Source organism: Apteryx rowi, unplaced genomic scaffold (assembly GCF_003343035.1).
Source record: "Apteryx rowi isolate R43461 unplaced genomic scaffold, aptRow1 scaffold_206, whole genome shotgun sequence".
Taxonomy (NCBI): domain Eukaryota; kingdom Metazoa; phylum Chordata; class Aves; order Apterygiformes; family Apterygidae; genus Apteryx; species Apteryx rowi.
Window position 1 is genome coordinate 1,490,390 of NW_020448375.1, and position 23,682 is coordinate 1,514,071.

Here is a 23,682-nt window from a genome sequence, read left to right on the forward strand (position 1 = left end):
GGCGGCCGCCCCCTCCGGGAGCGGCATCCCGGGGCCGCGCGGACGCCCCGAGATGTTTAACCGGGCCGTGAGCCGGCTCAGCAGGAAGCGCCCGCCTTCAGGTAAGGGGGGCCGGGGGCGAGCGGGGCGGGGGCGGCCCGGGCCTGGGTACGGGCCCGCTCCGGCTCCAGCTCCGGCTCCAGCTCCGCGGCGGCCCCGCCGTCCCCACGCGCGCCCCGCAGCTGCCCGGGGAGCCGGCCCGCGCCGGCGGAGCGGCTTCTCGCTTGAGGCCGGGCGCTCCCCGCGCGGGAGGAAGTGCTGCCGAAAGGGGAAGGGCTGCAGTTTTCTTCTGACTGAGCGTCTGGGCACGGAAGAGCCCCGAAACCCCGCGCCCAGCTGCGCCGGGGGCCGGTGCCGGGGGCCGCGGCGTCGCGGCAAGCCCCGGCCGATAGAGCCGCCTGCGAGCAGCTTAGCGGGGGCGTAGCGCAGCGGCTGCTGGACGGTGCCATCTCGGGAGCCTTTTCTCATTGACGGCCGCTTCACGCTTTGAGCAGGACTCGCCTCTTGTAAGCCTAGCAGAAAGTTTCCTTGGTAGTCGGGTCTTTTCCGATTTCCCCAAACCTACAGTTGTGCAGTACTGGAACAACAAACTAACGGTTTTAGCTGTCCAGTTCATACGTAACAGACCAGCTAATGAGAATAAAGTGAAATAAAACACGCTGTGAATGAAGGCAGTTGCTGCTCAGGTCTGCTACCTGGACTGTGCCAGTATGTCCTTACCTTGAATTTGATAATACTTGGATTTAGCAATATTAAATAGACTTAAGCTCACAAGCAGTGTTATTGGTGGTTCATACTGCTGTGGACTTGTGGGTTGCTTTTCATATCATATTGAGTGTAGCATGGCTTTAACAGCGGGGTGCACATTCAGTTCTGCCCCTTGCGTGCGCTATCTCGCTGTGCAGATGAGCCCAGCAGATGGGGAGCCAGCAGGGTGCAAAGCCTGGTGGGCTTCTGCGGGTGAAATATGTAACAGGCTGCGTTACAAGCATGAGATTCATTAACTGTGTTTTGGAAAGAAGCAGTGTTCATCCCACTAGAGCAGCTGTACAGAAGAGGGAACTGAACTCTCTTCTAGCTTATGCTGCATCAGCTAAATCTTAATTATGAACTGGTGCGTATCGCTGTTATTGGTAGCGACGCAATAGCCCAAAAGAGCAGAGCTTGGTTCTCAAGCTGGAATTCATTTGGAAGAGTTTGCATTTGGAAGAAGTCTTGCACTTGAAATGGAAGTCACTGAGGCATAATAAACATAGGGTTTTGCAGTGTCGGCTGCAGATGGGCTTTTGGAACGTACTGGTGCTCTGTTATGGGGCATCTCATGGCGCAGTATCTCTGACGCAGTAAGTTTATAGATTCAAGAGGACTAATATATATCACTGTAAAACAACTGGGATAAAAATTACAAACTGAAAATCCTAGAAAATCACACTGTATTTGGACTGTGTAGTAAGTTAATGTTACAATCTTTCTAAGAAAAGCCAAATGTAGTGCTTATCTAGGGGTGTTTTTTGGCTTGTTTTTTTGAGGATATATGCCTAGTGAATATTTCCAGAGATGCTACAAAAGCAGAACGTCCCTTTTATTTCCTTCCTTATAGTTAAAACTGGAATCCAGTAGCCATCTGTTGTTAGAGACGGTCAAAAGAGGATGTTGAGGCTCTTGCTATGAACAACCAAAACATGCAAAGGACAACCCTTCTGTAGTGGAAAGGTCTTATAAAATACAGCAGTTACTAGGAAAAAATTGTTGTATGCGATTCATCCAGTGGCGCTTGGATACATGGAAAGTAAGGGAATTTTCCCTTTTTGGTTGCCTAGTTAAGAAGTTTCCCACTGTTTCATAACCTTGGATTATTAATTCCAGACTGGTGGTTGTAGCTGGATAGGCATTCTGGTGACTGTAGGAAAAGACGAGGTATTTGGAGTGCTTTTAAAATGGTAATAAAAAGGCTCAGAGTTTACAACTTTCTGAAACATCCAGGTAAAAAAAGGGGAAAGTGCATGCAGTGTGATCGGAAGTTTTTTCAAGATGAGTTTGTAAGAAATTGAGAAGGATTTTCTTAATGTTGCATATGAATGTTGTGTACTGATGTTTAAACATAGAATAAGGAATATGCTATTTATATGGTACTCTTGTTGTATGTGCTGATTGTGTGCCTGCTGTCTTTTGTTAACAAGTTTGCAAAGGGTTTGTGTGGTAAAAAGTCCGCTAAAACCAGGCATTTTGTTAAGTGATGCATTTAATATAATTCTGTGAAGTGTATGAATTTGTGCCATTTGATACAATGTCGTGAAGACCACTGTACAGTTTGAGGATTAAGGCTGTTTGGGGTACTGTTGTCATGCATAGCCCTGGAAGGTAGTGGGGTTAGGACACCTAACTCAATTAGATGTGTCTGAAAAACTCTAAAAGTTTGATAGATTTCCTCATTTTTTGTGGCTGTTGAAAGCCAGGGCCAGAATCATGAATTCTGATCTGTGAAGTTGTATCTTTTGGTGTTACTAGCTTTGTATGGTTTCAGTCCAAGTTCCTATTTGGAGAATGCAAATATTACTGGTTTTGATACAATGTTTCATATGATAATTAGAATCTTTTTACACTACTACACTTTCTTTTTTAAGCCATACATGTAAAGGTATCTTTAACAACAGGCTAATGCTGCAATTATGTGATGGGGAAAAAACAGCTATAGGATTCTTCTCTAAAATAATGCTCCAGCCAATGTAACTGCCTAGTTGTTAGCTCAGTATAGGATTCTTCCCTAAAATAGTACTGCAGTCAAAATAATCACTTAATCATTTGCTGTGTTTGTACAAGTAACTGGCCATTGCACATAATACAAACGAGTATGTTATGGTCATATACTCAGTGGAAAGTTTGCTTCAGTAGAGACTCTACAACTGTGTTTTGGTGAACGTATTTTGTCGTCTTTCTCTGCTTACTAGTTTCTAATCTGCCTAAAAGACAGTGAGTGTTTTCCTATCCCACTGAGAAATAATAGATTTAAGTTGCCTCTCTATCCTCTATTGCATGATTTACATATTGCTTGTGCAGAAATACCAGTAGAAGAACTGCTTTTCTTTAATTCCCTTATTATCACACAAAATTGTCACCCAGTTTGCAGTAACAGTAAATAATTGCCTTTCTGATTTAAATGATCAAAGTAGCATATATATTTTGGATATTACACATTGGCATTGAGATTGTTGTTTCCCAGTGTAAATTATGAAATGTTGTCACCATCTTACAGAATAAAGTTATCTTTATAAATGGCAAATGGAGATAAATAAGTTTCAGAGGGTTACTCATTTAATTATATTTATTGCAGCATTATATTCTACAATAAATTCTTTCAGAATTGCATTAAATAATACCTCAATAGAAGTATTCTTTTTAAGGTAATTTACTAAAATATTATGGGATACAAATGTGGGTATTAGCTTCTCAAGTCATTTGTGAGCAAAACCTCTTTCCTGTCTTTTAAGGTCTTAAAATTTTTTTTGAAAAGTCATGCATCAAACCTGCTAAATGAAACTATATAGGGAGTGGAAATCTATGATCCTAATTAGAAAAAATGCTTGTCACTGTTTATTAAATGGGGTGTAATAAAAATACCTGGCAGTTTTAATATCCTTGTAGAATTTCAGAGTGTTTCCTACTGTCATGTATCATGTGTAGCCTATTTACATTTGTGCTGAGGGGGAAGGGATGTTAATGTTTCATGGCAGTTGCAAAGAAACACTGAAAATGAGACAAGAGATAGATGAAAAGGAATGCATTGTATGAGCAATGAACAGGCAAATGTCTTCTCAGTGCCACAGTTATTTTGGGGTTGTGAGGAGTTGGTTAAGTGGGAGAAAAAATTGAATAACAGGATTCTAGAAAATGTGGTTCAGTGGAATGGACATTAGGAAGTCATGTAGTTTCTCCCTTCCAAAAACAAAGCTTGCTCTAGTAAGGCTAGAGGAGGAGGAGGTAAGGAGAATGGGAGCAGGGTCATAGGAGAGCACAGGTTCGAAGGGCGCTGAAGACAAGGGAAGGAATGTAAATAGAGATGGAGTCGGGTTGTGCTGGGTAAACTGGAATGGAGAGGAAGCTGGCACAAATGGTAGTCAGTGGAGAATAGAGAATGGCCGGTGCGAAAACAGCAAAATGCAGAGAACAGTGACAGCAGCTAGAGGGAAAGTGGGTTGATGGTATCCTGTGTGCATGAAGGCACTTGCCCCTGCCTGTGTCTGCTGGCTGGAAACTTTCTTAGGTTTTCATGGCACTGGGTCTCCTTGCATTGCTTTGGCTCACTGAAATACATGCTCAACACTTTGTGCCTACTTTGGGGAATCTGGTAGTGCCACCATCATTAGCTCTGGCAGCCCTTGTGCAGAGGCATAATGTAGAGGGAAGGCTCTGCTTCCTTCTTCAGAGCAGTTGGAAATCAGATATGAGAGTTAACCTTTTCTAGAGAGAAGCACAACATGTGACTGTTCATATTCTCCAGCTACTTGTCTCAGAAGGTTTTTGCCATGTTTTGTTTTGCATTTTAAATGGGCGAGTAATCATTGAAGTCCCCTTAAAGTTTGGCTGGAGAAGGAAAATGGGGAGTAAAATGTCACTCCCATATGTTCAATGGTAAATTAGATATTTAATTAAAGAAATGGCCTCGTTCTTCAGGGCTTTGACCGTGAGCAGCTGTACAAAGTGTTGCCATTCTGGCTGCAGGTGGGAATGATTATATAACAAGAGAGTCAAGCTCCACAGAGGTAATGGTGTTCTGCTCAAACTTAGTTATTCCTAATTAAATCTCTCAGATTTTAGTAAGATTAGATGCCTGGATACTTTACATCAAGTTCCTAAAATAAATCTTGCAAATGTTAATCAAGTGCTGCCTCCTTTTGAGGGAGGGAAGGGAAAACAGGCACAGATAGTTTTCTGTGCTATTGTATCACAAACAAAATCGCAGTAGTGCTTTAGAAACAACCCTCAGGCTGTGACTCCTGGACTTCAACTAGTAGGCTCTGAGGGAAAAATATGTTTTTCTTGTACGGAACTGTAGGGATAACTTGCTGCTTTGAAGACAAATCCGTCAGTCCTTGTCCAAAGAGGTTATAATCTATGGCTTAGATTCCAAAACTTTTTATGCAGGGATATAGTCCTGCATTCATTGTGTAAGAAATTTCAGACTGGTGTTGTGAGTTCATCATAAAGGGAGACCACAACAGACAAAGGAGAGACAAGATTTACACATGAAGAATGTAGCTTGCAGTGACCATTTGCTCAGTCATTTTAGATGTATTCCTTTCTTTTATATTTGTATTTACTTGTGGTGTGTGTGTAGAGCTCTCCAGTATTAAGCAATGAGCATGGACTTTGCAGCTTTAGGAAGTTTACCTCTTTTGCAGCTTTGTAATTTCTCCTGTAAAAGAACACTCCTATCAAGGAAGAAGAGGACACTTTCATTCCTTTAAACCACTGGTCCATCCCATTGTTAGAAAAATGAATTGACTCTACAGGTCTCTAGGAACCAAAACTCAGTAGGCTTTGCTGTCATGCCAATATTTTGTAGGGTTTTAACACTAACGTTTATTGTTCTAGCTATCAGGTGAAAAGAGCATTTGATAGTATAACTCTGTATAGATAATTTTGAGATACTTGCTGAGGTTTAGTTTCATGCTGGGGGAAGGGTTTTGAACAGAATTTAAGCAGAAGTTACTAGGACCCATATTTCTGGTAAGTTGCTAGGGAGAAATGAAGGGATTAGAAAATAAATAAAAGCTGTATTGATTACAGTGAGAGTTCTGTGCACCTTTTCAGTGTGTAGTGCCCTTAAGCAGTGCTCTTAGCCTAATTTCTCATGGCCCACACTCCCACTGTCTTCTCTGGGCATTTTGGGTGTAAGAGGAAAGGAAGCCAAGCTCTTTAGGTCTATTTTAGAGCTTTTCAAATCAACAGTAAAATTTCTGGGTTCTTCCCAAGTAATCAGTCTTCTGTTGGATAGCCAGCAAACATTTTTTTGGCATCAGCAGCCTTGGATTTAATACACTTGCCCCTGGGATAAAAAGTTTCAAAAATGTATACAGTCTCTCCCATCTGTAAGAAAGCTAGTTGGCAGGTAAGTCACAGGCACAGTCCTGAACAACCTATTAAAGCACAATTCCAGTGGACTTAAAAACAAACAAAAGGAAAAACCACCCAAATATCCACTTGCCCAATAGCAGGTTGACTCAGCTGGAGCAAGGCTCTTCTGCCAGCTGTTTGTCCTCCCATTTGAATAGGTTAACATATTAGACCTGTTCTTCTGCTGAAAAAAAGCATTTTTTTTTTCTCTCTCTCTTCTTTCTTCCAAACTCCTTGGTGATCATTCTTTTCTTAAAAAATAAATTTCATGTGTGTGGCTGACCAGAATTTGCTTCATACAAGCCAATATCATTGACATTGCCAGAAAAAGGCAAATGGTCCTTTTTACTACACAGGCTGCGGTCATTGTGTTCCCCATGCAAAAGGTGCTTGAACTCCTATAAAACAATGACAGTGCCGACTTACATGCTTGTGAATTATCTGAGTGAAAGACATTTTTTTTACCTCCTTAGAGGCAAAGCAGAATTCAAATATGTGTGTGTGTTTATTTTCAGTTTTATGGTGTTTCCTTTTAAGAAAGCAGCTGTAATCCAAGGATGGGGAGGGGAATGGGGAAGAAATGCGATATTCATTGCTCCTTACAAAGATGGTGGTTTTTTGATTTTTTTCCAGAGATAAATGACAGCGAGAGTCACCCAAGCAGCAGCCACCAGACCTTGAAAGGAACCCCAAAATGGGCTACATCACTGGAGAACCTCCTCGAAGATCCAGAAGGAGTTAAACGATTTAGGGTTGCTATCTTAACTATCAATATTTATATAAACCCAAACTAGGATTTAAAGCTGAATGACTCTCAGCATAAATGGTGCAGCTGTACCACTGCTGTAAGCACCTAGGCATGCATCCAACTAGATACATACAGTGAGTAGAGGTGGGAGAGTTTTGGAGCTGTGGCATTTGCTGAGCTTCTGAGGTGGCCCATTGTCAGTAGAGCTGTGCTCTCATAAGGCACACGTAAGACTTTTGGTTGCATCTTTCTAATCAGATCTGTCAACTTTTGAAAGGATTAACAAGACACTATTACATTAACAACAGTCCGTGAGCCATTGATCTCTCTTGCTAAGCACTATTTATTACTGACAACTGATCCTCCATTCTTTGTTCTCGTAAGTGATCATTACTCAAGCACTAAGTTACTGCTAACTGCTACTGAATCTGAATAACTGTGTGGCTCCTCTTCTGTGTTGCAACAGCTGTACTGAAGGAAATCCCTTTAACTTTACTACAAATTGTGGACTTGTGTAGCTCAAAATGCAGGCTTGAGGCTTAATTAGTTGATTGTGGCAAGCTGGTTTTTCAAGGCCTTTTTGTCAGAAGTCAGAGAGATTAGCTATATGAATAGGAACTATCTACTAGAATATGGTTTTGTGGAAGCAAGCCCTGAGACTGGAATGAAATGATTTCCTGACAGACTGGTTTAAAAGTAATGTAAATCAGAATTACAAAATCCTGCGTGATTTAGAATTCTTAAAATAAAACAAAATCTTGGTACCAAAACATTATTTAATTTCTAACACTTGAAAGTGAAAATTGAGCATCTCAGAGCTATAAATATTTCAGCCATTGCTTTTTATAAATAAGTTTAATGTACTTTTTCCCCATTTTAAAATGTGCTTTGCTTTAGAAGGAATGTGCTTTGTTTAAACACTGCCTAGAGAATGCAAATACATCTTGTGCTTTAGTTTACTTAAGTAAATTTATTGCCACTGATGATCATGTTTAGAAACGCTTTTATGATATTTTTAATGAGTAAAAACTCTACAAATAAAGATACTAGACTAGAATCCCAAGTGGTTTGTGACTGTCATTAAAGTAGTTTGTTATACTTACCTGTTAATGGAAATCATCATGTATTTTTGGATTTCCCTCTGAGTAATGGATTGTAAAATTGCTCGAGTTATTTAAGGGAGACTGAAGAAACTCTTCTTAGTTACTGATAAACTTTGTGATTAAATGTAGCTCATCATTCTCCTGGAATGTGCTTTTATAGTGCCAAATATATTGTTGTGCATTTGTATGCCAGTAGTGTTTAGATGCTACCAATGCAGTGGTTCTGTTGCACTGTATTATGTAAACTCATACTGTGGTAAAACCAGCCTTAGGCAGCATCTAGTCTTAATAGCTATAGTAGGACAAGAGAAAAACAATTGAGAAACTGGATCCTAACATTTGTTCGATTTCCCCCTCCCCCCCTTTCCCTAGGAATTTTTAAAGAAAGAATTTAGTGAAGAAAATGTTTTGTTCTGGCTAGCATGTGAAGAATTTAAGAAAACACAGGGGAAAAAACAGGTATGCTTTCTAAATAATTTTTACTTGTCAACAAAGTTTCTGTAGCAGAGCTGGAGCTATAATGTTTCTCTTACATAACTGCTGTATTTCATGTGAGTGCAAATAAATGTATTTGAAGGAATTTCACTGAAATCATCCTGGTGGAATTGTTTGGAAACAAAGCTGGTTTTATTTCAAACCAAAAGAAAATGCCGAAATTGTCAAGTTTCCTATGTTTTGAAAACTCTGAACTTTCTGTTGTTGCTTTGGAATAGCAAAAGGTTTATTTCAGTAATGTTACCTCATCTTTTTTTAAAATATAAAGATATTTAATCCAATAAGCTTTAAAGCGTAATGGATATTACATGAAAATTTGCAACACTAAAATTAATATTTTAGTGTAACATAAAAATAAAAAGAAATGCAAACAAAATGTTTCACTATACCAAAATGAAATGTTTTGCCTTATGCAAAAAAAGAAATTGAGCATTCGTTTAGATTTTTGTTTAAATTTTTGTTCAAATTGATATATACCTACAGAGCACTTACATTTTCATGAAAACTATATTTTTTCCAGTAGAAAATATTCCATTAAAAGTTTTTCAACCAAGTACCTCCAAAAACTTTTTTCCACTGCTTAGGTCTGCGTCTACGTTTAGATCCAACGTGAACACAGGATCTACTTTCATGTCTGGGCTTTAAAAGGTGTTGAGTCAGGCCTAAAATACATACCATGTTTTGTCTGCTTGTCTCTGAAAATGCTTTTGTGAATTTTTGACAAATTTCAAATTTATTTGATGCTCTAGACTAGGGTTTCTTGAGGATAAAATGAAGTAGTTGCAAAACTCCAACTGAATATAAGCTCTCTCTCTCTTTTTTTTAAATCCTGCCATTATGCTTTTCATATGTATCCTGGCAACAGATACAAATGTATAGCCCCTTCTGTGCTCCTCCAGCCAAAGGAAGTAGAGTGCCATGAGGAGGTGGGCCTGGGGAAATGCCACTTAAATCTGCTTGAAATGGGACAGTATGTGCTCTGAGTACCATCAGAAATGTCAGGATGGGAATCTGGTGGGGGAAGCAGGCTATTGGAGGGATTCTAAAGTATATACCCAAGAAAACTCTCAGTTCCTGGATCTGAACTAGGACTTCCTCTTGTAAGGTCAGTCAAAAATTATCAGCTGAAACTGTTCTCCAGCAGAATACTGGGTTTCCAACAAAACATATTTTTGAGAGGAGAGTTTATTTTTCACTGAAAAAGTACTCCCCTAAAACAAAGCAACTCACCTGTTTTGATTTTCAGTATTTTTTGGTATTGATATCTCCATCAAAACCCCCCAAAATAACTATTTTTGCAAGAATAGAAAAATATTGTTCAGTTTGACTGAAGATCTTGTAATGTTTAGCAGTACTACAGCCATGTGTACTTAGTTGTTTATTCTCCTTCATTAAGGTCCATGCATGCAGGTACTCTTCAGAATATCTAGTAACTAACTGCAGTAATCTAACTGCGGTAACTAATCAGGTTATTTTTCTGCAGGATGTATGGCAGAAAGAGAGATAAAGGAAATGAGATGGGATAAAAGAGAGAACTGTATGTGCTAGATGCCACTATGATGGCAGCAACATCAGGAGCTGGAGCGAGGATACTAGCCAGAGGTGCAAGGGAGTGTTTCAACTGCAGCCTGTGTGGATTGCACGGGAAGCCAACTCCTGTCTGCACAAGCCCGGGTCCACCAGTCCCGCTGGCCTAGCTCGACTTCGGCACTACAGCTAGTGCAGGTCTCGTTACTGTCAGGCTGTGGCAGAAAAGCACTTTATCTATTTTGTCCCCATATGTCCACACGGCATTTTGGCTGGTACGTTCAGTATGCTGGGCCTGGGATCTGGATATTCTTGACCTATTTCCCTGCTCTGTAAGTAACATTTGCTTTCTGAGCTAGGGAAATTCAGTCCAGCATCACAGTTTGTTACCAAATGGGAAGAGACTTTTGGTTTGTACAGGCCAGATGTTCTTTTGTATGTATGTTGCACAATGTCCTTGGTAGGAGATATGCAGCCTTTTCCTGATACCCTTTAAACTGGTATCAAACTGTATTTTAAAATGGAAATGAAAATGGAAAAACCTTACATAAAGTTCCATGTTCTGCAGTGGAATAATAATCGTATTTTCCCTTGTTAAATAATTTGCATATTTTTATTTTCTATTTGCTTTTTTTAGGATTGTAAATGCTAGTACAGGAATTGGTAAAAAGATATATAGAGATAATAGCTCAGTGAATCCTTAAATAGATTGCCAAACTGAGTGGACAGAGATGTAACTAGGTTCCATTTAGATTCAATTATTTAGTACCAGTCATTGCATACTATAGTCAATCTGGAGTCTAGTACTACCAAAGCTATTACAGCCAGGTCGAATAAATGTGTGTCAGAATGATACAGATTTACAGTAAATTTTTATAGCTACTACTTATGGATGGCTTTGTTTAGATAATTTACAGAGCTAGAAAAGCACTAAAAATAGAAACCTTTCCAGTATTTATGGTAGCATGAAGTGTGAATTTGTCTTCTGAAAGTGATTTTTGCAGAAATTGCTTTGTATCTAATGTGAGCAAAGGAAGGAATTCCAAAAACAATTTTTTATTTTATAATCAGCTTCTCATTAAAACTATATTGATAGGATATTAGGTTCTGAAATGGACTGAATAAGAAAAGGAAGTGAGCGGAAAAGAGGCTCCTGGGTGTATGATTTTTGGTTCTTCCTGTAGTCCATCCCAGGACCTAGCAAACCTTAAATATGGCTCTGCCTGCCTAGCAGTAGCTAGTAGCAGCAATGTGTGTTATGGCTGCAGAGATCAGGAACCCTTTCACATTTCCTGGAAGTATGCTAATAAGAAACAGAAAAACACATGCAACAAACAAGCTCTGTTAGTGTCAGGCATACCTCACTTGGGTGTTTAAAAAAAAAACAAAAAAACCCTGATGAGTCCCTTGGTCCAAACAGTGCCAACTAGTATATTAGTATACTTTGCACAGGAGATACTGCCAGGAGACTGATAGTTCCATATGAAGATGGTCCTAAAACATTTTTCTCAAGCAAAGATCTTCAGAGCGGAACTAGACTAGTAGACAATTATACATTCCTCAGCACTATTTGATTACTGTGTTATGCTTTGAAACCAGCACAGGCTTTCCCTGGAAGGACTCCTTCCTGCCCTCAGCAGTGCTCTAACCACCACCTTGTTGCATTCTCTTGTATTCTCTCCTGTCTGGAGATTCCAAGGGTTTGTGTTTGTTTTCTTGTTTTGGTGAGCTAATACAAAACGCAGGCATGTTTTGGGAAGCAGGGGTGATTTTCATCGTCTGCAGAGCTAGGCGGGAAGTAGACTGCATCACTGGCCTAGGCAGGTTTTAAATGGACTGGATTCTACCCATCTTCTTGCAGCATGGAAGTACAAACTCCTCACCTCAGCCTGGGAACATCTCTGTAGTTTAAAACAGAAAGGGTATTCTTTCTCTATAATTCCTTTAAACTGAAGTTAAAATAGAAATGATTTTTAGTGAAGATTGGGGAAGGAATTGTCAAGTCCAGCTGTAATAGTGAGCTCTGCTGCCATCCACATGGTCCTCATCTTAGGACACCTGCTTAATTATTGAGATGAGAGTGGTAGGGACCAGAGTATAAAATTTAATTATTTTATTGGAATTAGTCATATGCAGTTGCATTTGTAATTGTTAATGAACTAAACAGCGTGTCCATTGTGCTACTTCCCAAGGTTAAAATGTTTCTTCTCTTGCAAATGAGCTTTAAAAATAAATTACAGATTGGAATAAGAACTTCAAACAACAGAATCTTTTCAGCTATTGCTGACATCCACCAAAATACTTCTATAGAGAAGTTCTGCAGAGACCAATTTCAGAACAACAAAAAAAAAAATCTGTTCAAGATTTTTTTCTACTACTTCTTATGTGGAATGTGGCAATAGTTAAACAGAATTATAATGCTACACAGCTGTTAACTGCTGGAGTGTGTGTTCTGATGAGCATCTGGGACTTCCATTCACCTCATTTGGGAACCACACATGTTTGAGAGCTGAATTTGACCTTAGAAAAGGAAGTGGGAAAGAATATTGCATCCACTTGAAATACTGAGGGGGATTTCTGTAGACAGAACTTTGTATTCCAAACTGGAATTTGGCAGGGATGCTGGGGTGAGCACACAGCTGTAAGTGAAAAGTGCCAGAAGTCCTTTAATAACCACCTGTGAACAAGTTCTCAGTTTAAGTGTTGTTTAAAATTCAGAGTACAATCCCCTGTGCTGAGGCATTAGTTTTAGGCTGATACAGAACAAAGAATGCCACCTGCTGAACTGGTAACATCACTTTCTTCTCTGCATGACCTTGGCTTTTCCTGAATGTCAGTTGGGGGGGTGTATAAAGAAAGACTGGCAGCTTTAGCTGTACTTTCTTTTTTTAATTATTATTAATTTTAATTAAACTGATGTGCTACTGAAGCATAGACATAGTATAATAGTTGTTTCCATGTGCAGCAGAACTTTTGAAGTTTGGTGGTGCATTTCCATATTCTCCATTACTATACTGTCAGACCTGCATCTCTCCAGTCACCCATCTCCCTACCACAGCACTTTCACTTCCTTCCTTTGTCATTCTGCCCCTCAAAATCCAGAGATCCTCCCCGTTTCACCAACCTCCCACACAATCCTCTTGTTCCCCCCATGTTCTCTAAACTTCCTCAGTACTTCTAGTTTCTCTCACGTTTCCCCTCAAACCTTCCTCTGCTCTTTCCCCACAGTACACAGCTTGCTCCTGTGTTCCCTGTGCAAGAAGCATCATGGGTCGTGGCTGGTTTGGAGCTACGTATGTATGGATTAGCCAACCACTAAGTACGTGCTGGCAGTTCGAGTAGAGTAGATAACTTCTGAACATATACTGCAGCTTTTCCTTCAGCGGTTGTGCTGTTTTTTCTGTTTCCTTTTTTCTAGCCACTCCTTTCCATGGAATTAGTAGGAACATAATTATTTTACAGACCTTTACCCCTCTCTGAAATACGGTTGAAATAGGATAACAGATTCAAAAGGTTTTTTAGGGAGGACTGACTGACAGCACAATCACTTAGGCTTCCTCATGCAGTAGCTAAAGGTACCTGGTATACTGTGCCTGCAGTAGGGCTTTAACTTTACCAGTTAAAGCAGTCACACCTCTGAGTGATAAATTGGTGGCATTTTCATTTAGAACACACTTAGTTGACCCAGTCCTTCCTGGTCTGCGAAACTGCAAAGATTGCAGATCTTCATAAAACATTCCATTGTGACTAATGGGCCTGATACATGCCTGGTCTTATCCACTAGATGAATATTTGTTTTAAAGAGAAATATTGCTGGAAAATGTGTCCCCCTCAGCACTGACAGAGTTAACTCTTTAAACCTTATGAATTGTTGAACACGTGTAGCTTTTCTTTTAATTATCCCCAAATGATGATTCTGAGCTTCAGAACAAGCTTAGCTGTTGATTCTTAGTAAAATATAAAAGAACTTCTGTGACTTGTTCATTCGTTAAGTGCTTCCTTCTTCAGGCCCACTTCCTATCAAAGATACAGTCCTTTGGTTCATGCTGCTCTAGAGATACAGTTGCTCTTTAAAAATACAATGAGAAATATTTTTGAGCGCCCACTGCTGGTTATCTTATAGTGCCTGCTGCTATGCAGGCCTTGTTTTAAGTGTGCAGAATTCAGAGTGCTGAAATGAGGCTTACATCATGCACAGCTTTACAATGTGCTCGCTCACCGGCTTGCTCTTTTCTTATCTGACATTCTAGTCGGGGGAAACTTGCATTTAATTTCAGAGGATTGTGACCATTTGTATACTGCTCTGAAGCTCAAGAATGCTGGGTCAGGTCAAAACATTATCATTGTTACTGATTTATCAGGAGAAGACCACTGAAACAGGATTGCTGAAATCGGAGCAAACACTAACAAACTATTTTGGACAAGTCACAACTACCCTAATTTATCAGCTTTCAGAGGCTCTTGAGAATCTTGTCTTTACCAGTAACAAAAAAAATAGTTGTTGTTTTTTTTTTAATCTTGTAGTTACTGATGTGCATGAGATGCCCTGAAGTAAAAACAGTTATGACAAAGCATATTAGCTGTATTACAAGGTGATCTAACTGTAACATGCATTATACACTAACTTTGCTTAGTTTTGCCTTGCAGTAAGAATAAGTTTCCACAATGTGTTTCTCCCTCTGGATTCCTTGCATATGCTGGTTATACATTAGTAAAAATAGTCCTCTAAGTAGTGAAGACAAGGCCTAGTTAATAATGCTGTGCAGTTTTACATTGGATACTCAAATTCAAACATCACAGTCTGCTGTTCAGCTGAGGTGCTGAATACCCCTAGCTCCCACTAATGTCAGTGTAGAAGTTGACCTGCAGTGATATGTTTTTCCTCCTACATAAATGAATATACATGAAGAAGCTAATCTATGTATATTTATTTTGTTTTCTTTTTTTAATTTGGACTACATTTTGTTTTTAAGACGTGGACTTCAAGAAGGAAGTGAGCTAGTGCAGTCTCAAAAGAAATCTTAACAAAGACAGAGAATGTTCCTGAAGTAACTAATTATTTAAATAACTGTCCTTTTGCAGATGCAAGAAAAAGCTAAAGAAATTTACATGACTTTCCTGTCCAGTAAAGCTTCCTCTCAAGTCAATGTTGAGGGGCAGTCCCGTTTGAATGAGACAATTTTGGACACACCTCACCCTCTGATGTTTCAAAAGCTCCAGGATCAGGTAAAGTTGTTTTCTTCCAGAACATGGCTTCCATAGTTTTTGTCCGCTTTTTAATGGACTCTGGGTTTTATCCGGTTAGGTTTTCTAAGCACAAACTGGTGTAGGAAAGATGAGAACCTCACTACTGCTACCTGTGTTATGGATCAGATGTGCAGTGCAGCTTCTGGGTTGATGCAGAGAAAGAAAACGAGGGGTCTGGTAGGCATGGATTTGGGCTGCTTCCAGTTTGGGGCTACTAGCTCAGTAGCTCTGACAGTGGATGCGTGGTGATCCAGGTTTTTGGCCCTGTCTCAGTAGGGCCAGTTAGTGAAGAGATCCACGCGCAGCCATGCTAATTCAATTTCAGGACTTTCCAGGAAGATTGGATGCTGTTTGCTCCTCGGTTCTTTTATTTTAGGTTGGGAATCACCCAGCTGACTAGCTTTGTGCCTACATTTCCCTGTGTAGTTGCTTGCACTGAGTCATTGCTGGTGTTTGTTTCAGTAGTTGCCACTGGTTTCCTTGAGATCTCAGGATTCTGTTAGGATTCTTCTCTTTGCTTTATTTTGGTATTTATATTAATATGAATAAAATGCAACTTTCTGAAATAGCCCCCTCTTCCGTAACACACGCAGCCTAGAAAAGGAGTTGGTATCTGCTTTGCCTTTTCACTGAGAACTCAGGAGCTCTGGTAGAAATTGTCTAACTTTTTGCGGATATGTCTTTTGGTGGCAAATTTTCTTAATTTTTATCTTATTTTAAAGTGCAAGTTATGATGTGAGTCAATCTCATCTGCAGCTTTCCAACACTTGCAGTCTGTTCTATTTTTAATTTCTGTACCATCCTCAGGACTACCTGTATTTTCCATTTGGCTCTTTTCTTTTGCAGAAAAGCAGTACACTGGTTTAAATAGCCTTTTCAACCTATTTCACATCAGGTACTGAATACATTAGTCGGGCACTGACTGGATTCATTGAAATGGTCTGAGGAGCAAAGGGTTTGCTGTCTTTCAAGCAGATTCCAAGTCATTAACTGTGGAAATCTCTGAAATTCAATTTCCATGTGAGGAAGCAAAGATTTTCATGGAAGAACTTTTGTCTTGAGGGAAAGGGAAAGAAAATGCTTTTGTAAACCTTAGTATTACAGTTCAGAACAGGTGATTATGACAGTGAAGCTGGAAAGACTATTGGAGTTAAAATGTTTTGCAGTTTTACGAAGGGGTGTGCACTTAAACACCCACGGATTAGTAACACGTGAACTGGAGACATACTAGACCAGCAGTAGAAGTGGGGAACTAGTGTGGGGAAGAATGACTTACTGAAGAAAGTCTGAACTTTTAAAACCAAATGCAGAACATCTAAGGGTTGTTGCAGGTCTCCACTCTTTAAGGCTTCTGTTTATTGCTGTTAGATAATAGTTTGGGAAGAGTTATGTCCTTCTCTGGTTTTCAATCCTTATAAAGTTATGAAGAGTGGTCTAATTTGATCTCTAAAGAACAGTGTTAACTACTGCTGGCACTGTGTGTTTGAAGAATAAAGAGTCAGAGCTTGAAAGCGACAGTCCAGTTTCTAGCCTTAGTAGTGCCTAGCACTTCAGTTCTCCAGCAGGCCTATCGATCTAAATGGGGCTACTTGTGGGGTGTGATTCTGTGGGACAGTGTTAAACAGATACCTTCGAGGCAGTTGCTCATGCTGAATGAAGCGGTATTAAAGTGGTTCATAGAAATCTTTTAGATTTCAAAATACATACTGAGGTAAATGTTCCTGCTCTGCAGAGGTGATGAGGAAGGGAGGGGAAGGGAGGATTCTGCTTTTGCACATAATTATAAAATCTCTTTGCTATATACATTAGGGTGACCAGACTCTAGGGCTGTTATGAGAAGGTTTTAATCTTACAGTATTCTTCCTCTTTGAGAGATGTTTTAGGTGATATTAGGAACAAGAGGGATCTAAGTTCATAACACCGATTTATGAAGCTTTAATAGGCTATGTCTTCATTTAAAAACAATTTTTTTTCCTCGAGTTAGGTCAATAAATTTAATTACAGTGTAGTTAGTGAACCCTATCCAGGAGGTGTAGCTTTGACCTTGCTTAACTGCATTGAGTTGGGTCTCCAGTAGGATTCTACATCAAGAGGGTGAATTTTTCTTGACGTTATTTTTGATTCATTCAGTATCTAAACAAAGTTTCAACTGTTTTAAACATGAACCTAAATGTTTAAATATGTGAACAAGCAATGGTTAATAAAATATTCCATGTCATTTATTTTGTAAGGAGGATATTCCAACTTGGGCACAGACAAGAACAGTTAAGTTTTGCATGTTTGCCATTTTGCGTGTGTTCAGGTTCCTTGAGAACGTGAAAAGAAAAAGCAGTTTGAGATTTTTCCTTACAAACAGCAAGCTCCAGTTGTATTATCAGTTAGAAATGAGCCCCATAAAGCTAAAGCTCCAATTATCCACACATGGAATGTATAACTGTTCTTATTGCTGCAACTCAGAATCCAGAAATTCCTCTTAGAATCTGGGTACCATAAAATGTAATCAGTCACGAAGCATGACTCAGGCTCCTCCAGTGAAATCATAGTTAGAGGGTGATGGAGGCTTTAGTTTTGCCTCAGATACAACTTTGAGATTTTCTTTTTTCCTTCCCTACTGTTTCCAGCCCAAGCAAAATACAGTCCTGACCCTGACACCTGAACGGATTCCAGACTCCTTTCTCCATCCCTTTTGTTTTCAGAAAACTCCAAATTAGTTCTATTTTTTTTGGGTCTGAAATGGATAAAAATGGAAAACAGTTGTGTGGAGGATTGAGTCTAAACTGAAGCCCTGGGAGAGAAAAGATATACTCAAGCTGGCTTCATGCTTCCACGCTGGCTGTATACTGGCTGTAGGAAGAAGGGCAGTTCTTCTTCCACTTTCAGTTTTATACTAATCTAAAAAGGATGTAAGGATTGGCATAAGTTTAAAAAGCATTGGCTAATCCAGTTATTTCAAACTAGATTCAGTTTGCACTTTCAGTATTTCTTTAAATTATTTAGATGCTTTTCTTAATGTTCCAATGCTCTGCATGTGTAATCAATTATTCTGTAATGTTCAAGCATGACTGCAGTTAAGGTTGACAGGTTGAAGTAGCATAAAAAGTTACATCTTTTTCTTCATTCTGCTTAGTATCTCTGGTGTCTTCCTACTGCCCTAACAGAATGACATCCTCACTAGGTTTTACTCCTTGTAGCTCTGCAGAGCTAATGCTGCTGTGGAAGGAATCAGGTATTGTCCTGGCTTGTCTACACATGTAGTTGTTAACTAATCATCAGCTGTAAAATCCTGGCAAGTGGTGATGGCATGTGACCTCCCACCTTCTATAGTAGGTTTTCAAAGCTGGCTATCATGAAAAAAATAATTTGACTCTTAAGCTAATATAGATGTTATTGCAAAACAATGATCGGAACCCATAATATTGTTTGTTACATACAGCCACTTTGAGATGTAATTTAATGTCATGCTTTTTAGCAGTTATATTTCAGTACTAATAGAACAAAAATACAGTAGAATTCATATACTGTCCTTCTCGTTTAAAATCTGTTTTTACTTGGGTCATTGTTTTTGTGTTGTTTTTTCTCTCTTCTCCAGATATTCAGTCTCATGAAATATGACAGCTACAGCCGCTTCTTAAAGTCAGACATATTTCTAAACCATAAGAAGTCTGAGGAGCAGGAGGAGAATTCACCAGAGGCTCAGACTGCAGCTAAAAGAGCATCAAGAATTTACAACACATGATACAAAGAATCTCTTTAGGAGAGGTGATATGATAACTAAATTTCACTCAGGAACAGTCTTTAGGTTTATAGCAGTTGCATTTAGGTCTTTAAAAGCTCGGAACCTTTTTAGGAGATACTTACCTTCTTAATTGCTTGAATAACTAATTATTTTTGCATGATAGCTAATAACCAAGCACCCAGGGAAAGACTGTTTCCTAGCTAAAAGGCTGAGGTATTCCTCCATAGCATGAATTGCATTCGATATTTCACAAGTTAAAATGCTTTCAATATCTATATTTTTGTGAGGCATCATGAGGATAGGAAATGGAAGTGGTGTTTTTTTTTTTTTTTTTTTTTTTTTAACCTTCTCATTTTTATTTGTGACCTGCTTTTACATTTTGCATTGCTGGGAGAAGCTATTGAGTACCTTTCAAGTTACTTTGTGGATGAGTCATTCATAGCCAATTTTATCATTAAGGGACAGCAGCTTTCAGGGTTAAGCTTAATAAAACCCAGTCTTACTCCTCCCTTCCAATGTAAACTGTTCTTTCAAGGTGATTTCTGTTTAGCTTTGCCTTTACTGATGAATCAAAACACTTATTTCTCCAGTCAGGATTTTCATTTCTGTATTTTTTTTCCAATTTCCCAAATTTTTTTGCAGCAGACAATTCATTCTTCAGAGCATGGAATAACCAGTTTTCCCATGGAAACAAAAGGTGTAAGATAGAAAGAATCTCTGAAGAATTTTCAACAACCATTAGGAGATCTGGCAGATAACATCCCACTCTGGGGACCCTGATTTCTGCAAAGCTTGACTGGGGCATGTCCTGCACTACAGCAAGATTATTCATAGCATCAGTGTCAGATGCCAGTACTGGGAAGCATCTGGTCTTTCCTACATCTCCTGAGCAATCCTACTGTGTGGTAAAAATCCCTTTTCCAAAGGACCAATCAACAAAATCTTGCTTTGTTCTACTAATATCGTTCTACTAAAATCATCCTGCTTAATTTTGTTTGCCCTAGGGATGAATTTCAGGGTTTCCTAATCATAACTTTTGATAGCTGCAATGGAACAGGCAATTGACCATGTGATTTAGCCATTCCCACACCAAGCTTTAGAGGAAGGGGAATTTATTTCTGCCCAGAGAAATCAATGATGAGATGTCAGAGTAACAAAGGAAACTCTCCCAATGAGCCTTCCATATCACCCTGGGGCTGTTTCAGAGCTGAAAAGCACTGTTTTGGCATACGTTTCATATATTTTTGAATTAATTCACTGCAAGACTACTAAATTGCAGTTTAAATTGGAGGAAGGGTATTAGCAACATGTTTTATTTACATGCTTTGCAATGTGTAGTCTAGGTCTGTTTCACATTCTCTTATTTACTCTTTCATTTTTTGCACTGTCTTTCTTGAACTTCTGTTTATGTTCTGTCTAATCAGATTGCAGGTTAGCTTTTGATGGTTTTATAGTTCTGTTTTTCAGGAAGGTCAGATATGTATTATACATTACTGTCACTATTGATGTTTTGAAACTAGGGCTAGCTCATAATTTTTGAGGATGCGAACTCACGGTAGACTTGATTATGGCTTTTTTTGTACCTCTGAGCCACTCTTGCAGGTGATATATAAAGCAAATTGTTACTGTAGGCTCTTCCCTAGTGACATGCAAGAGTAGGAACGGGAGTTCTGATTCTTCCCCCAGAGCTAGAAGACCTATTCATTTTTAAGAAATTAAAGAGGTCAGTCCATCAATATGCACATTTTAAGATGTCATTCTTATGCACTGAGGACACTTTCCTTCTATGCTCCCAGAAGATTAAATGGTGAAGTCGTCATCTTGCTTCTGGCACTTTCAGTGGTACTTATTTGACCTCGTGCTTAAAGTTAAGTTGTATTTCAATGTTTTGCTGAAGAGGAACGAAGTAAGCACAGGCTTGAGTTCTTTTGCTGCAATGGGGCCTGGGAAATGAGATCAAAATCCTCCCTTCATCCAGTTCTGGACTTGCCAATTATCTGTAATCTCCAGATTACCTCTTTTAAAAATTCACTGTAATAACCAGCTCTTGACTCCTGCCACAACAGAATATGGAACTTCTGGTACCACTGAAGTCCTTGGGAGTGGGCTGCTTAACCACATTTAGGAGTTAGGATTTGTTAATTGCCAGTAATTGCAGCAGAAGTGTTGGTGCTGATATAGATGCACAGTAGATATATTTTTAATTTGTATAGATTTTAAAAATAGATGAGCAAGGGAGAGGAGTATTCGGCTATCATGTTTTAAAATAATAATAATTATAATAAATTAAACCAGAAGCTCTATGGACAATGGCAGAGCACTAGAGAGAAAACACTTGTTTGTAGCTGCTTATAAACAATGTTTTCCTTGGCAATACATACCCTATCATGTACTGTATTGTCTGCTCAGTAACAGCAAATGCCTCATAGGAGCAGACACAAAGGTGTTTTACTCTACTACCAACCAGAAGGTACTCAAATGAAAATGCTTTTCTTAGTGGCATTTCGTTGCTTATGTTGTTTTAGAGCTAATATACCTAAATCCACAGAAGTGGATTTCTCTCACTCAAAAGTGAGAGAAGTTTTGTGTCTGATCTCTCTTAAGTCCTACCCTAATGTGTGTTCCTCAGCTAAAAATTAAAATATTCTACAAATAAACCAAACTTTGTTCTGACACTTGTTTGATGTTTTGAATGCAGTTTGGGCCAAGATCACTTCATATTTTGCAGTTGTCCCATTTTCTGCTTTCAATCTCTATTAACATTCTTCCTTATATTCTCGCATAGTCAGTACTTTTTCTCATGGAAGATAGGAAGTTTGCAGATGGGAAGTCAGAGTGGGTTTCACTTCCGAGTCAGCTGTTGTCCCAAACAAATTCCAGTAAGTCACCTGAACAGCACAAGATAGTTCTTTTACCTTCTTCATCTCCCATTTCTTTGTTTCCATTACATTTCTTCCATTGTGCTGTTTTAAGTTGCTAATACATTAATGTGGAAAAAGAGTTTGAAAGACCATAGGGAGAGAGAGAAGGTGGTTTTAATACTGAAGTCTTCTGGTTTGGATAACAATTCAGAACCTGCTTATTTTTACTGAAGATTCAGATTTTAGTGAACTTTAAGTTAAGTGGATATTATTTGCATCTGCATTAAGAACTACTTAAGTATAGGATGGAGAGAGAGGATTGTGGTTCATAGCTGAATAAGGGTAGATTCCCCTTTTATAAATTGTTTGTTTATATTTTTTTCATCCTAAAACAGACTAAGTCTCACAAAGTCAACTAGTTTTGCCAGCTGTCTGCCCCCTGACTCACCAGAATGATTGTTTACTTGATAATCTTCACTACCCTGTCCCTTTTGTTTTAAATCCAACACAGTTAATGTCCAAAGGCTCCAAGTGCTCTTTTGGCACAGCTACAGTTAAAAGCAAATTGTAGAACTTCCTTTATCCAAAGGATCTGTGTAACTTTACTGCATTGCCATTATGAGTGCTTAGCAGCCACTCCATAAATTCTGATCACTGCAATTTAGGAGCTTTATTATAATTAACTGAGAAAAGGTTTTCATCAGTACTTGTATCTTGGCTGATCTGAGTGGCAAATCCACTTCAATTAGGAGTTAAAGAGCCCAATACTAGGTGTTTGGGATGGTGGGATAAGAAATAGGGAAAGGCATCTTGCAGAATTTGGTTGCTCTCTGGAGAAATGAAGTAATTGCCAAATTTAACAGCACCCTCTACTGGTTTTTGGCAGAAAAACATCTAGAGAGATTGATAACTAAAGTAAGGCCACAAATAAAGGAAAGTTAGAGCTGTTTATTTCCTCAAACTTGAAGGACTTGGTGTACCTTCTTTAGACAGCAAATGCAGTTAAGTTAAAATACTATGCTAAAATAATTAAATGGTTCTGCTGTTTATTAAAGGTAGTTGGTTTTGCTTTGTATAATCAAAACATACTCAAAAATCAAGGGGGTCACTATGTACATGAAAACTGATTAAAATTACTTTGAAAGCTGGCATTAGGGTAGATCTTGTCGAAATCTAGAGCATACTTGAGATGAGAAAATCAACAGAACAACCTCAGAAAATGGCCAGCATTTGTTCCTCCTTCCGCCATTGTTCTTCTATTGAGCTGTGTGCATTTCAGTCTGTGATAGACGAGACATTTCCTAAAGGAAACAGTGACCAGCATGCTGAGTTTTGTAGCCCAAGCACAAGGAATAGATGCAGTTAAGAGCTTGTTTCTACCATGCTTTTCTATTGCTTTAGCTTTTCCCAGAAGTAAAATATTTAAAAGTCAAAATATTGCCTATATACATTCCTGTGTTACTCTCTGGCCTCATGAGGCTTGTTTCATTTTTTGCACAAACTTGTGAATCAGTTTTGTGTAGAAAAAAAAATAGCTGAGAAAAACAATTCTGCATTGGGTAGAAACAGGGAAGGAGGAGTGTTACCCAGCATTTTATGTTTCAAGCAAAATCCGTTTTAAAGCTAATCTGTTATGGATAATTTTTGTGATCACAGGCTGATCCATGGCTGCTTTGTAGTGACTCCATTCACAGAGAATCCTGACATACGCAGTACACTGAAATTCTTGTCAATAGGATGCCCTTACACTGGGCAAGAAATGCATGGGGCCCATTATTATTATTATTATGTTTAATAAAAATTCCAGCAGCA

General features: G+C 39.0%; 1 protein-coding gene across 3 annotated transcripts; it reads left to right on the forward strand.

Moving 5' to 3' along the window:
* The first annotated feature begins 6 nt into the window (after positions 1-6).
* Positions 7-23,682, forward strand: RGS10 (regulator of G protein signaling 10). 3 transcript variants are annotated; one of them, XM_026063986.1, is made up of 6 exons: positions 7-101; positions 6,787-6,905; positions 8,377-8,463; positions 15,109-15,252; positions 18,863-19,032; positions 19,652-23,682. In XM_026063986.1, the coding sequence occupies exons 1-5, from the start codon at positions 53-55 to the stop codon at positions 19,007-19,009; spliced, it is 546 nt and encodes a 181-aa protein (XP_025919771.1). In that variant the 5' UTR covers positions 7-52; the 3' UTR covers positions 19,010-19,032; positions 19,652-23,682. The 3 variants fall into 3 exon arrangements, with proteins under 3 accessions (XP_025919771.1, XP_025919772.1, XP_025919770.1); XM_026063987.1 differs by having other exon boundaries at positions 19,655-23,682; XM_026063985.1 differs by having other exon boundaries at positions 18,863-23,682.